At 40.7% G+C, this 14,526-nt stretch overlaps 1 protein-coding gene across 1 annotated transcript in view; it reads right to left on the bottom strand.

Annotated features, from left to right (window-relative positions):
• SLC24A3 (solute carrier family 24 member 3) overlaps positions 1 to 14,526 on the bottom strand; it is a 560,288-nt gene that overhangs the window by 19,944 nt on the left and 525,818 nt on the right. Inside the window, exon 15 of the mRNA XM_033939286.1 lies at positions 14,159 to 14,271. Coding sequence (XP_033795177.1) covers positions 14,159 to 14,271 — 113 coding nt within the window. The remainder of the gene's footprint in view (positions 1 to 14,158; positions 14,272 to 14,526) is intronic.

Genomic DNA, 14,526 nt, shown 5'->3' with positions numbered 1-14,526 from the left:
ATTTTCAGGAACCGTACTACCACGAATAATGAGAATGGACTGTATATCAAATCCCATTCCCCTTTTCTCCTGGCTGCCTTGGGGAATTGAAAGACAGGATCCCAGGGGTAGTACAGCCATGCTGCACACTGACCTCTCAGGACACCACTACCTCCCAGTGGTACATGACCCACTAACAGGCAGTCCCTGGCTCTTTGCCAGGTTCGTTCAATGGTGGTTAAATCATTGCTTCAGACCCTCCTCTTTAACCGATGGTCCAGCCGCAATCAATCCCTCTGATCCCTCTCCTACCAACAACCACTAATTGCTGACTCTTAAGTCCAATTCTCTGTTACTCCCCCCAGGAATTCCCTTTGAATACCCCCTCCCAAGCGGACCGTAAGTCGCTGCTCTTCCAAGCTTGTGCTTAAGTTACTGTATTGTCATTTGTACTGTCCAATGTAATGCACTGTGAATGTAGACTTGTAACCTGTTCTGAGCTACCGGGAGGATGGGTAGAAATCGAATTAAATACATAAATAAATAAAATAAAATAAATTAGAGCACTATATAAAACCAATCCAGTGCCTACAACACTGCAGACAGTCAGGCTCAAAGTAATTCCATACTAGTAGGAAGTGAATAAATTCTCTTTTTAAAGCCTATGGGAGTTTTGTGAGTGTTTTCTTCCCCTAATCACATGACCTTGTCACATAATACACAATCCAGTTAAGCAACTCAGACAGAAAGGCTCTGTTATGCACATAAACCAGTAAACCAAGAAGGCTCATTCTCCCATTTGTATCTCTGTTCCAGGAAAAGCAGAACTAATAATAATAATAATAATCCCACTCCCTCCCCCCAACAAACCCTAAAACAGAACAACGATGGAGAGAAGCAGGCTACCCAAAAGTGAACCCCAGGTCTCTGCTTATTCTCTAGCTGAGCCTGGCTGGTCTGCAGCCACTTCTTTCAGAGCTAGTGAAATGCCAAAGCTCCACAAGAAGTCACTGAACTTACTCGAAGTCACTGAACTCTGCTTGGCTTCTTGAAAAAGGATGTTTTTAAAATATTCTTCACTTTCATGTGCAGTTTGGAGTAGGAGGGGTTTCCCATCATGGGAATCCAGAACAAGGAATTGAAGTGGTGGTTCAATATAGTGCAATAATTTTGTCAGGACAGCTGTGTGGAGGAGGAACTCCGTGGGAGATGGTGCCTGGACCCTAAGCAGCTTCCACACATAAATATTACCTTCCTTAACAAAGGTAGCGAGCCCAGCCAACTGTTTGAGTGGTTTTCTCTTCACTAATTTCATTTCTGAAGATGTGTACAGCGGTAGAACTTCCTTCACTTCAAATCAGAAAATTTGTATTTCAGTAATTCTTCCAGCTACGCTTGAAACAGAAAGGCATGTATGCTGCACTCCTATAGTAGGCATCATTCATGCTTTAAAACTGTGCATTGTACTTGCTGCAGCCATGCAGTACTGACACACTGCCTTAGCACTCAATATTGTGGGAGTCTGCAGCGTTCACCACCATTTGTAGGTGGGAACAATTTTAAGGTGTACAGAGATCAGAAGCGTCATGTAAGCTCCAGACTGTAAATAACCACCTGTACAAAGAAAAACATTATTCTAATAGTTAGTTTCCAGTTTCCAGCTGGCTGGTATTTGGCCACCCTGGCTAGCTTTTATTAAATAAATCAAAGCACAATCTCAACAAGACAATATGCATACAATTTTGTATAAATACTTGAAAAACACTAGAAAAGTGTATGATAAATATAAATATGTATGCAAGTGCTCAGTCACCAACCATACAGTGTCATATAACATGCCAGCTCTGGTTGTGTAGAGGGACCATCATCGCACTCTGAGAGTCCCTCTATCTGCCCTCCGTGTTTGATGTAAATATATTTCTGTGTTAATAATAGCAAAATATACTCTGAAAAGAAATACGACAGAGACTTATCTGTTCAATAAAGCAGACGTATGGGGGCAGAGGCTTGGCTATAAAGTCAATTCAAATCCGTTTCAAGTGCTGTGAAATAGAGAATGACACGGTGACAAAATTCATCACCGTTCCTGTCCCCGCGGATAACCGCGGGAAACCATCTTCATGTCATTCTTTAAAGAGAGAGGGAAGAATCAAAGTATGAATGGCCACAACCACTGACCCGCAAGCTTTGCTTTGAAGAATGCTGGTGTAGAAGGACTGAGGTTGAAATAGACACTAGAAAATGGCATGGGATTATTTCCCGCGGTTATCCGCGGGGACGGGAACGGTGATGAATTTTGTCACCGTGTCATTCTCTACTGTGAAACCCATAAACTCTATGTACAAAAAGACCCACAGGCCTCCCTTCGACTCGAGTTTCGCGAAGCGTCGTCAGGAAGGGGGCACTACGGCATAAACACAAACATAAAGAATATTTACTCAAAAAGAAAATAAAAGAAGCTGCTTGACCTGTATGAAGCACAAAAAGTGCTCACTGAAACACTTTATAGCCAAGCCTCTGCCCCCATACGTCTGCTTTATTGAACAGATAAGTCTCTGTCGTATTTCTTTTCAGAGTATATTTTGCTATTATTAACACAGAAATATATTTACATCAAACATGGAGGGCAGAAAGAGGGACTCTCAGAGTGCGATGATGGTCCCTCTACACAACCAGAGCTGGCATTTTATATGACACTGTATGGTTGGTGACTGAGCACTTGCATTCATATTTATATTTATCATACACTTTTCTAGTGTTTTTCAAGTATTTATACAAAATTTTATGCATATTGTCTTGTGGAGATTGTGCTTTGATTTATTTTGTATTATAACACAAGCAATTTACACCATAGCTCCTTTTTTTGAGTTAGCTTTTATTAATACATTTTAAATATCTTTATAAATAGTCTTATGCGGGGAACATGAGTATGCTAATATGAAGGGGGATTTCCTTGATAAAGCCTTGCCAGGTGAAACATAGCTCTGTCGGAGTATTAACCCCTTTTCCGCGTAGATTAAGATGAGTATTATTTTCTTTTTCTACTGAAATCACTTTTTATAAAGATATTTAAAATGTATTTATACCCTATTAAGAAAATGATTTAACCAGGACCGATGACCATTTTAGTGCTATTGTGCTCTGTGGGGAAAAGATTTGATACCCATAGTAGCCTGCACTACTGAGGTCTATAACTATTGTTCTCTTGAGGCATTTAAGCTGATATTTTACATGAATGTAGCCTAGAGTGAAGACTTTGCTAAAAATCCATAGCCTGAAGCTGTTTAGCTTTTATTACGGCAGGAAGGCTGCCAGCAGGATCTTTAAACTGGCAATTAATTGCTAGTACACTTCCCCCTCCCCATTCGCAGTTCCTGCACTCGTGGTTTCATATAATCACAATTTTTTCTGGGGAGGGGGAAAATAAAAAAAAACAGTCTTAATGTAAAATAAATCCATCTTTTTTTCCTCCCTGCCGCCTTCCCAGCCTTACCTGGTGGTCTAGAGGGCAGGAGCGATCTTCCTACGCTCCTGCCCCGTGCAGATCGCCATGAGGAAATGGCTACTGGGAGTTCCCGTAGTCTCTCGAGACTCCCTACAGCCATTTCCTGAGGTGATCCGCACGGGGCAGGAGTGTAGGAAGATCGCTCCTGCCCCAAAAGCCCTCTAGACCACCAGGTAAGGCCGGGAAGACAACAGGGAGGTGGGGGGTGGGTCAGAGCCGGATAATCGCGGTTTTTCGGCATTCGCGGTCCGGCTCTGCCCGTATCCCCCACAAATGACGAGGGAGAAGTGTATTCTGCAAACTGCCAGCCTCCACAACAGCAAACCCTCCTTCCACCACACAGAATGTCTCTCATATTGATCACCTGGCACAGCCTTTCTTTGAAAAGAAATTAAACCCACCAAAGGGAGGAACGAACTTAAGTTGTCTGAAACATTTGAACCAATATTGAATAGTCAGGAAGGTATGACATTTCGAGTACAATTTGGGCTCTGGAGGCAGTGGCACATTAAGAGGAGTGGGCAGTGGGGATGGGGGTCCACCCTGGGCATCGTCTTGATAGGGGTGCCAGCACCTATCCTCCTCGCTACCTCCCCAGCTCCTTCCCCGCCTCCTATTACCGCACACACATGCCCATTCCCTTCCCCGTATCTCTTTAACATTCGGGGAGCAAGCAGCAACCCCAACCTGCTGCTCACGCCAGCGTCAGTTCTTTCTTTGACGTGAGGTTGGGGTTGTGCTCGAGCCCTGAACGTTAAAGAGGTATGGGAAACGCGCATGCGTGGCAGAAAGGGGCGGGGAAGGAGCAAGTGGGGGGTGGAGAAGAGGGTGGGGGAGGGCACCACCACCCTAGGCGCCTCTCAACCTCGCTATGTCAGAATTGTCTGATAAACATTGGGAACAAGTATGGCTCTCAATATATAAAGCTTTAAAGTCTATTGCCATGACCCAATCTATATATTTTGTTGTACATAAAGCCATATGGACTCCGTACAAATTGAGTAAAATCAAAATTAATGAATCACATAAATGCTCGTCCTGTGGCAAAGATACGAGTACTTTAGTTCACTTACTTTTCCAATGTGAGCATTTACAGTATTTTTGGAAATAAGTTTGGGAGTCCATTTGTTTGTTAGTTATTAGTTCGGTTGTCCACGACCATATTAGTTCGGTTTAAAAACCTGTTTCTACAAACTTCGCATTATTCGCTCATTAACTTCAATCTTGGAGACCGAATCAATCAAAATTCTGGTTCATTCTTTGATTATTTCCCACTTAGATTACTGTAATTCCCTTCTCAATGGTCTTCCCCAAAAAGAAATCCGACGCCTTCAATTAATAGAAAACACTGCTATAAAACTCATCTATAAACTAGGCAAATATGATCATGTTACTCCGGTTCTGAAAGATGCACACTGGCTTCCTGTTGCTCATCGAATCACTTATAAAATCATCCTTTTGACCTTCAAAATAAAATCTTCTCATCAGCCATCATACCTTCATAAACTCCTCATTCCTCAATGTTCTCCTCGAACCTTGAGATCAACAAATCAAAAACTCCTATTAATTCCCTCCATAAAAGAATTCTATTATACACGGAAAATCAATTTTGCTGTATCTGCTCCAACTTTGTGGAATTCTCTACCACAACCTCTTCGAGACGAACAACATCTAGATAAATTTAAGAAAAGCCTGAAGACTTTTTTATTTCGCGACGCATTCTCTTCTGTTTAGACTCTACTCCTCGCTCTTATTTCATTCACATTACTTTCTACCTTTTTTTCTTTTTTAATCCTATTTCTCTCTTAAAGAACCTTCCCCACCCAATGTGTTTTATTCCAAATTCCCCTTTCTCCCTTTTCTCTCTACAATGTAACTTTACCCTCCCATTCCCTTTTATCCTCACTGTCAAGTTCGTCTTGTCAATGTCTTTAATGTTCACTATATGCACTTTTAAATATTTACTATTTCAATTTCTTTTTCTTTAATTTTTTTATATTTAATGTAAACCGGCCAGATATTTGTTTGATGGTCGGTATATTAAAATTTAATAAACTTGAAACTAACCATAAATGTTATTCTGTTGGGCAAAATAGGTCTAAAGGCCTCAATCATAGATGAGCTGGCTAAATTATTGTGAATTTTACTAAATTTAGCAATTAAAACAATTCTTAGCCATTGGAAAGATTTTATGAGGATTCAATATATTACTTGGTAGAATTCTGCATGTCTCATAACTAAATTTGAAAGATATGGAAACCTCTTATAAAATATAATGAAGTAGCAGATTTATTTTGTTGAAATTTATTAATGTACATCCATGCTGTTAGTTAATTGTTGATTATTGTTATTATCCATTGGTAGTTGCTACTGTGCTACCTTTATCTGTGCTTTGTTTTAATTGTGTTAATTAATATATATATTTTTTCTGATGTATTATATAACTGTTATTGTATAGGACGATTGTTGGTTCCTATGTATACTGTTATGATTTGATTGTATCGATAAATATTATATAATAAAATTTATTGAACTTTAAAAAAAAGAAAGGTTTGGACAATTTCCTGGAGAAAAGGTCCATAGTCTGTTATTGAGACAGATATGGGGGAAGCCACCACTTGTCCTGGACCAGTAGCATAGAGTGAAACTACTCTTTGGGTTCTTGCCAGGTACTGGTGACCTGGACTGGCTACCGTGAGGACGGGCTACTGGGCTTGATAGACCATTGGTCTGACTCAGTAAGGCTATTCTTATGTTCTTATGACTTGGAGCCAAGGGAGAAAAACTCTCTAGTGGGGAAGCCTGTTGAGGATGAGCTCTTGAAGAAGCTTTCTCTGGGGGAAGACCTTAAAGTAATGCGAGTCTTCCATAAGGAAGAGCTGCAAGAACTGATTCAGCAGGTTTCTTCCATCCTGAGTCTAGAGGCAGATCCTCAGAAGACTGAGCTCTGGAAAAGGGATCCTCTTTTGAAGTGCATCAGGAAGTCAGTAAAGTTCTTTCCCTTTTCCTGCAGGACATCTGGGTTGTGATCTCTCTGGACTGGGATGCTCTGGATGCAGTGTTCTAGGTGGGAAGATCCATGATCCATCTCTATCCCATGCCAGAGGAGAATAGGGATAACTCAAGGCCGCCAATACTTATTGCTGTCATAAAGAAGAGTACACTCCTCATTTATGAAGGTACAGCCCTATAAGACCCTCAGGACCGCTGCCTGGATGCCTTCCTAAACTGGGCTTTTGGGCCCCGATTCTGTAAAGTGCACCTAAATTTAGGCGTGGTTTAGGCGTCCGATTTAAGTGGATAATGAGCGATTTTAGGGTCTTAAAACCGTTAATTGGGATTTAGACGGAGTTAGGCATCAGATAGGCATTCTCAGAATATAGACGCGAGCTGGACGTGAGTTTTGAGAAAAGTCGCATCCAAGTATGTAGACGTGGGCATTACGAGGGCGTAACATGGGTGTGGTTAAGGATAGGCACCACATAGATGTTAGTTAGGCGGCAGACCGCGTCTAAACATCGCGGAAAATGTAGACAAACGAAAAGCTTGTCTAAGTGTGGTTTCTGCTTGGCCTGAACTCGGGTTTCTATGGGCGCAACATAGACGTGCTTTGGGCTTCCGAAATATATTCTACCTAGACTTCAGGAATCTGTTTTTTCCTCTTTTTCCCCTCCTAATAGATTTAATAAGCCACCATATCAATAGAGCACATAAATAGAAACATATTGCATGAAAAACACAGTACTTTTCTGCCCAAACAGTAATATGATTTACTCATTACACCACCTTTGGCTTTCCTGCTTAAAAAATAACTCCCTTTTTTCTCAACAAACAGTGCTGCAATCAGCTTTCTTGAGAGCAAAGAAAGAACATGAAAAAGATATCATTTTTGCACACATTACTTCATTTCTCAGCGCTTAAAAAGAGAAAAACCAGATGCATACCTTAACATGTATTTTCTCTCATTGCAAAATGGAGCTCTTTAGTTTCACAAAGCTGACCTCATTGTGAGATCATCAAAGTGCACCTTCAAGGTAGTATGCCACAATTAAAAGTTGCGCTTCTTGTTGAACTCACAACCTCTGTATGAGCAACACAGGATTTTAACACATTGAACTACATCAGCTAATTCCACGCATACGCTAACTACAAACACGTGCATAGGATAACATGCACACGTTAATATTTACCACGCGCTTAAGCGGCACAATTTAGGCACCATAAGCATGTACTAAAGGTTAACGCTTGCATGCTATCCTATGGATGCGTTAACAGTTAGCGCATGTGTGGATTTAGCGCACCTTTATAAAAGAAATCCTAAAACTCACCAATCAACTCCTAATTTGTCTCAATCCATCTTCCTTTTTCTTCAGCCTGCCTTCTCCTACCAGCAGAAGATTCTGGGACCTTAACAATTCTACTACAGTAACAACTTGGACCTAGGAGTGGCTTATTCTGCATACCTGTCATCCATTTCATCGAACTGCAGTTGCCCGATATTACACTTGCATGCTGCTTTCCTGAACTGTGCAATAAAAATCTTATACCATTTTTCACCTTGTGCTTATTTATATTGAGTAGCAGCCGGGTATTAGTGTTTCCTTAATAAGCACCACTTCAGCTACTTGGTCACATTGACCTTTGTCTTATCTAGTATTCCATGAGGCCCAGGCTGCAAAGGGGGGTGGGGGTGGCAAACAGGGTAGCTGGCAAGTCTCCTGCCTTACAGCCTGCAACCAGTATAATATTTGAGAAAATGAGATTAGATGAGAACTGGAGAAGATGAACAAGGTGCAACGAGGTGCCTTAACTTGGTGGCTTATTTCAGTCAGGGGAGTGGTTTTCTACCCTGACAGCTTGAGATATGCTGAACTGCAGCTGTTTCAGCATGCTTTGGGTGTTCCGTTACTGAGCTGCAAGCACACCGAAGCTACTGCCCAAATGATGCCTAAACGGAACAGTATAATCCAACTGGAATTGCTATGATTTTAGGGCTTATTGTGTAGTACAGCGGTTAGAATGAAGGTTGGGGTGTGAGCCTGGTCTGGGTTCAACTCCCCCATGTCCTTCAGCTGACACAATACTCATTTTAATAAAAATTACAAGCTACAGACCAATTACATCTAATTTTCATCTCAAACAGCACAACATTAGCAATACTAGAAACAATACATTACAAAAGTTGAGCTTGCATTTGATAAAAACAGCAGTATTTGATTCCATGCCATATTTATTGGACCATACTTGAGATTCTGGCTTTTGGGACAATGAAAGCAGTGCTTTAAGCCATTGAGCTACCAGTCTTTTGTCTTAGCTAACTGTGATATGATAGCTAAGCAGCTGATACCTAGGCAGATCACTAAGCTATGATATGACAGGGGAGTCAGAGAAATTGGAGTGGAAGATGGTGTAGCTCAATGAGTAAAAGTGCTGCGTTGATCTTCCAGAGGTTGTGAGTTTAACTCCTGGCCCGCCTTTTACTTGTGGCATTCTACCTTGCAGGTGCCCCTTGATGATGTCACAATGAGGTCAGCATTGTGCAGTTGCATACCTCCATTTGCAATTAACTAGAAGCCACATTCAGGCCTGTTCTGTGTTTTATTCTGGTTTTAAGCTTGGCCAATTGAAATTATGGGCTTTCTGTTTGCTTTGAAGAATGAGTTGATTATAGCAATGTTTCATGAGAAAGACTGTTATTTAGAGCAAGGCATCACCTCTAAAAACCTCTCTCAAATAACGTCTGTGTGATACCCAGAGAAAGATGATTGGATGACTTAGGCTGCCAAAATAGCATGTATCCTGCTAAAGCCTTTCTGGAGCTTAAACCACGTCTATCTAAAGCCTATATGATGCTCAAAGTCCTATGCTTTACACTTCTTATAGGAGCCAATTAAACCATTATTATACAAGTTTCTGTGTAGCACAGGAGTGAAGCTTCCACCCTTTTACGCCGATGTTTCCAGTTCAACTCTCAATCAGTACCTCTCAGTCAAAAAGTAATCTTATACTTATCCTTTTAAACATGGCATACTTTGTGACTTTTTTTTTGTTTTTATACTGTTGAAGAATACAATTCTGAAATAATGAAGAAAAAGGATATAACAGGAAAGTGAGATCTACCTTGTTCTGTCTCCTAGCAGAATTAACTGCCATTCACTAACTATAAGGAGTAGTATAATCAAATCAGAATTGCTATTATTGTCTAGCACAGGGGATTAGAGTGAAGGTTAGCATGTAAACATGTCACATTTTTTCAGTATGCACACTGATGTTCCCAGATCAACTCCCACTGAAACTAATATATTATAAATATCCTTTTAAACATGGTATACTGTGTTTTTATTATCCTTTTAATGATGGTATACTTTGGGTTTATTATGTTAAAGCTTACAGTCCTGAAATAATGATAACAAATCAGTAAAAAACACATTTATATATATATAACATCGTAGGGACGTCTATCTGAAATCTATATTAGGAAAAAGTAGATTTTTTAAAACGAATATCGGACGCCTAAGTAACGCTGATTGGTACTTGCGCCACACGGACATCTAAAGCACGCCTAAAACTAGACATAGTTTATAGAATCGGGGCCTTGATGTCTTTGCCTTGTATTTGCAAGCAGTTGTATGTGGCAGTTTAGTGAGAAGGGCCTGTTTCAGGTGAGCAGAAAAGGCCCCGAAAAGGCTATTGGAAGACCATTTCTCACAAATGCAGGTAGTTTGCAAGATTGCCCTTTACAGAATTGCACTTAGTGCCAATCTTTTTCAGTGCCCATTTTTGAACATCATTTGTAGAACGTTGCCCTTAATGTGCAGTTCACTGTAGTGCAGAGCTAAATTAAGGGGCTTTGCGCTGGCATCGGCTCCCTTCTGATGTCACTTCCTGGTCGAGGGACCAGGACATGACGTCAGAAGGGAGCTGAAGCCGGCGCAAGCAGTGGATGGAAGTTGCTGCTCGCGCTGGCGAATATATGAAGAGGTATGTAGAGGCAGGAGGCGCCCAAGTGGCGGGGAAGTGGAGGAGCACAGTGCGGCAATGCTGGGTGCTACCGCTCCGGGCGCAACCTCCCTTGCTACACAACTGGCTGTACACCATGTTGGGTGAATCATAACGATGGTTAATTTATTTATTTATTTATTTATTTATTTACAATAATTTATAACCCGCCTATCCACAAATCTAGGCGTGGGACAAAAGAACATACACAATAAAAGCAAACACAAAAGAACATTAAAACCAAATATTAAAAACAAGCAATACCAAAACTTGCAACAAAAAACAAACTCAATAAAAATAGGAACAACTCAGCATAACGAGCACAATAAAAATTTAAACATTCTCTAACTTAGCCCCCCCCAAAGCGCTCATACAACAAAGTCTTCACCCCTTTCCTAAAATATAGAAGCCCATTAGATTGGCGAAGAAATAACAGAAGAGCATCCCAAAGCATTGGACCCAGTACCAAATCCAAATAAATAAATAAATATACCCAGCAAATAAATATAGATCTGAGATCACTAGGGTCAATATTTAAAACGATTTAACAAGAGGCTTCTGCCCTGTTAAATCACTTGTGTGGGGCTATCTGCTAATATTCAGAGGCAATTAATTGATGAGTGCCCCTGAATATCAGCACTAACTGCTAAAGCCATAGCTAGCAATTTTGTGGGAAATTTTAGGCAGTCAGCACTTAACTACCTAACCCCCTCTTTTATCAAGCTACGCTAGAGGATTTTAGCCTGGGCTGGCGAGATAAGTGCTCTGATGCACACAGGAATTCTATGAGCATCGGAGCATTTACCGCACCGGCCTGTGCTAAAAACCTCTAGCACAGCTTTATTAGGGTTACCATATAGCTCTAGAACAAGGGCAGATTGAGACATCTGGGTTATACTTCTATTACTTTCAGTGGAAGTAAAACTAAACTAAACTAAATCTTAATTTTGCATACCGCATCATCTCCATAAAGATAGAGCTCGACACGGTTTACAGGTAATTCAATAAATGAGGGAAGGACATAATAAGAAATTAGAGGTTATGAAGAGGATAGCTAGTTTTACATTTTAAATAGATAGCTTTATGTTTTGGAGAAAAGACAGGTTTTCAGATGCTTTTGGAATAATTGGAATGAGCCTAGGTTCCGCAGCGGGGCAGGGAGGTTATTCCAAAGCTCAGTGAATTTGAAGAAAAGGGATTTCCCTAATTTACCTGCATACATGATGCCTTTTAACGAGGGGAAAGATAGTTTGAGTTTGTGGGCGGATCTGGTAGTGTCAGGTCTCGAAAAATTCCAGGATAGTGGAATTAGGGGAGGAAGAATGCCATGTAGGATCTTGAAAATTAGGCAAGTACATTTAAAGTGAATCCTAGAAATCACCGGAAGCCAGTGAAGTTTTGACAGATGCGGGGAAACATGGTCGAATTTGCTTTTTGCGAAGATCAACCTAGCCGCAGTGTTCTGGATCCGCTGAAGTCTTTGAAGATTTTTCTTGGTTAGACTTAGATAGGTGGATCAATCCGTCCTCCTTTTTATGGAGCCAGATGGTAACCCTAAGCTTAATAAAAGCCAGCATAAGTTAACTGGAAAACCTTTCATACCTGAAAGACTGGGGCTATTTTCGCTGGAGAAGCGGAGACTTAGAGGGGATATGATTGAGACTTACAAGATCACGAAGGGCAAAGAGAAAGTGGAGAGAGACAGATTCTTCAAACTTTTGACAACTACAAGAATGAGAGGGCATTCGGAAAAATTAAAAGGGGACAGATTTAGAACCAATGCTAGGAAGTTCTTCTTCACCCAACGGGTGGTGGACACCTGGAATGCGCTTCCAGAGGGCGTGATAGGACAGGGTACGGTATTGGAGTTCAAGAAGAGATTGGACAATTTTCTGAAGGAAAAGGGGATAGAAGGGTATAGATAGAGGGTTACTATACAAGTCCTGGACCTGATTGGCCGCTGCATGAGCGGACTGCTGGGCATATTGGACCTCTGGTCTGACCCAACATTAGCACGGCTTATGTTCTTAACTGAACAAATTGGACTGCATAAAACTCACGCCTATCTTTGTCTATTTTCACTTAGGCAGTCAAGTGCTGAATATTGTACTTAACCACATAGGAGATAGCTGGTCACACATAACAGGATATTCAGTTCCAGTGTCTGGTCCGGCATTGATTATCGGGACATAATGCCAGTGGAATTAAACAAAAATGCTGGCTAATGCTGGCTGAATATTTACCCCGTTGTTCTAAAGGCAGTAAGGCTAGCAAATCATTTAAAACAAAAATCTCTTTGGCTGTGCTGCATATTGTCATGCATAGGGCCTGGGCTTAAACCAGGCTTCCACTTTCCAGGTTGGCCAGTGCTAGGGTGCTGCAAAGCCAATGTTTATAGATTCACAGGGGGAAGAAAGCTACAGGAAGTGGTAAATAAAGGCTCAAGGACCTGGGCCTAAAGGAGGCAAGTTTCCGTTAAGTTGGAAGCCTAAAGGAGCAGAATAACAAGTATAAAAAAAGCCCTCATTTTAAAATTTTGCTTCACATATTTCATTTCTGATGTGATATTAAAGTATATCACTTTTGATAGCTCTTTCTATAAAGCTACTCATGCCACATCTTTAAGAATCTCAGAAATTGGGGAAGCTACTATATTGAACACCAATTTATTTATATACTGCATTCATTCATCACCTAAATTCTCAAGAAGCTGTGATATAGAAAGAACATAAAAAATAAGAGTTTACAAAACAGAAAAATATCAGTACATTGAACTGTAAAATCCAGCAACATAACAAGTATATCAAATTGTACTTCCAGAATGAGTATCTGTCATCCCCCATGAGTATCTACTGTAGTTCATCCCCCATAATATAAATCATTCTACAGATCAGTGGTCTCAAACTCGCGGCTCGGGGGCCACTTGCAACTCGCCAGGTACTATTTGGAGGCCCTCAGTATGTTTATCATAATCATAAAAGTAAAATAAAACCGTTTCTTGATCATACGTCTCTTTAGCTATAAATTACAATATTATTATTAAGACTTAGCCAAAAGGAAAGATTTACAAACTATAAAGAGTTTTAACTCATGCAAAATTGTCATTTCTTTAATAAGACATTAACTATGGGCTCCTTTTACAAAGGCGTGCTAGCGGTTTAACGCACGTAATACCACGTGCTAAAATGCCGGCCGCGCTAGCCGCTACCGCCTCCTCTTGAGCAGGCGGTAGTTTGTAGGCCAGCGCAGAGGTTAGCACGTGATGAAAAGTCACACGCGTTAACCCCGCTAGCGTGGCTTAATAAAAGGAGCCCTATGTTTTCTGAGGCTCTCCAAGTACCTATAAATCCAAAATGTGGCCCTGCAAAGGGTTTGAGTTTAAGACCACTGCTACAGATCTTGCTAAAAAGTTATTGAACAATTATTTTCAGATATCTTCTAAAACTGAGATAATCTTGATATTTCTGCAGCTTTTGGGGGAGCATATTCCAACTTTTAGGTGCATTAATGAAAATATTATACTGACAGAAATTGTCATAGTTTTTCTGCATATACTTCTTCCAGGTCTACAATTTTCTAAGATTTAGTTAAGCATGTTCAAAACAAACTATTATGTGATATTGTACGACTATATATAATTATTTAGACTGTGCTTGTGGCATACACAGGACTTACATAAGACCCATAATCCAGTGCCAGGGTCTGCAGTGTCCAGGGAAGGCCCAGCCCGATTAGAATATCAAATACATTGCTTCCGATGGAGTTTGACACTGCCATATCCCCCATACCTGTAAATTAAGAGCACAGTCTAATTTCAGCTTTATCATATACAATGTTTGACTGATTCTAACGCTATGTTTGACAGTAGAATATCAGGAAAGCCAATGTTGGTTGCATGGTCATAGCAAGGAGGAGTAATGGAAGAAAAGAAGGATTCCCTCCGACGACTGAACTCTGCTGTCTGCTCATAAGGCTCTGTGAGCCCGTGCTTTTAACCCGTGGTTTTAACCTGCAGGTTAAAAGCGGGGCTGCAGTACGGTGAA

Source organism: Geotrypetes seraphini, chromosome 3, assembly GCF_902459505.1.
Source record: "Geotrypetes seraphini chromosome 3, aGeoSer1.1, whole genome shotgun sequence".
Taxonomy (NCBI): domain Eukaryota; kingdom Metazoa; phylum Chordata; class Amphibia; order Gymnophiona; family Dermophiidae; genus Geotrypetes; species Geotrypetes seraphini.
Note: the sequence above shows the minus strand (reverse complement) of the source record. Positions and strands in the feature narration are given on the sequence as shown.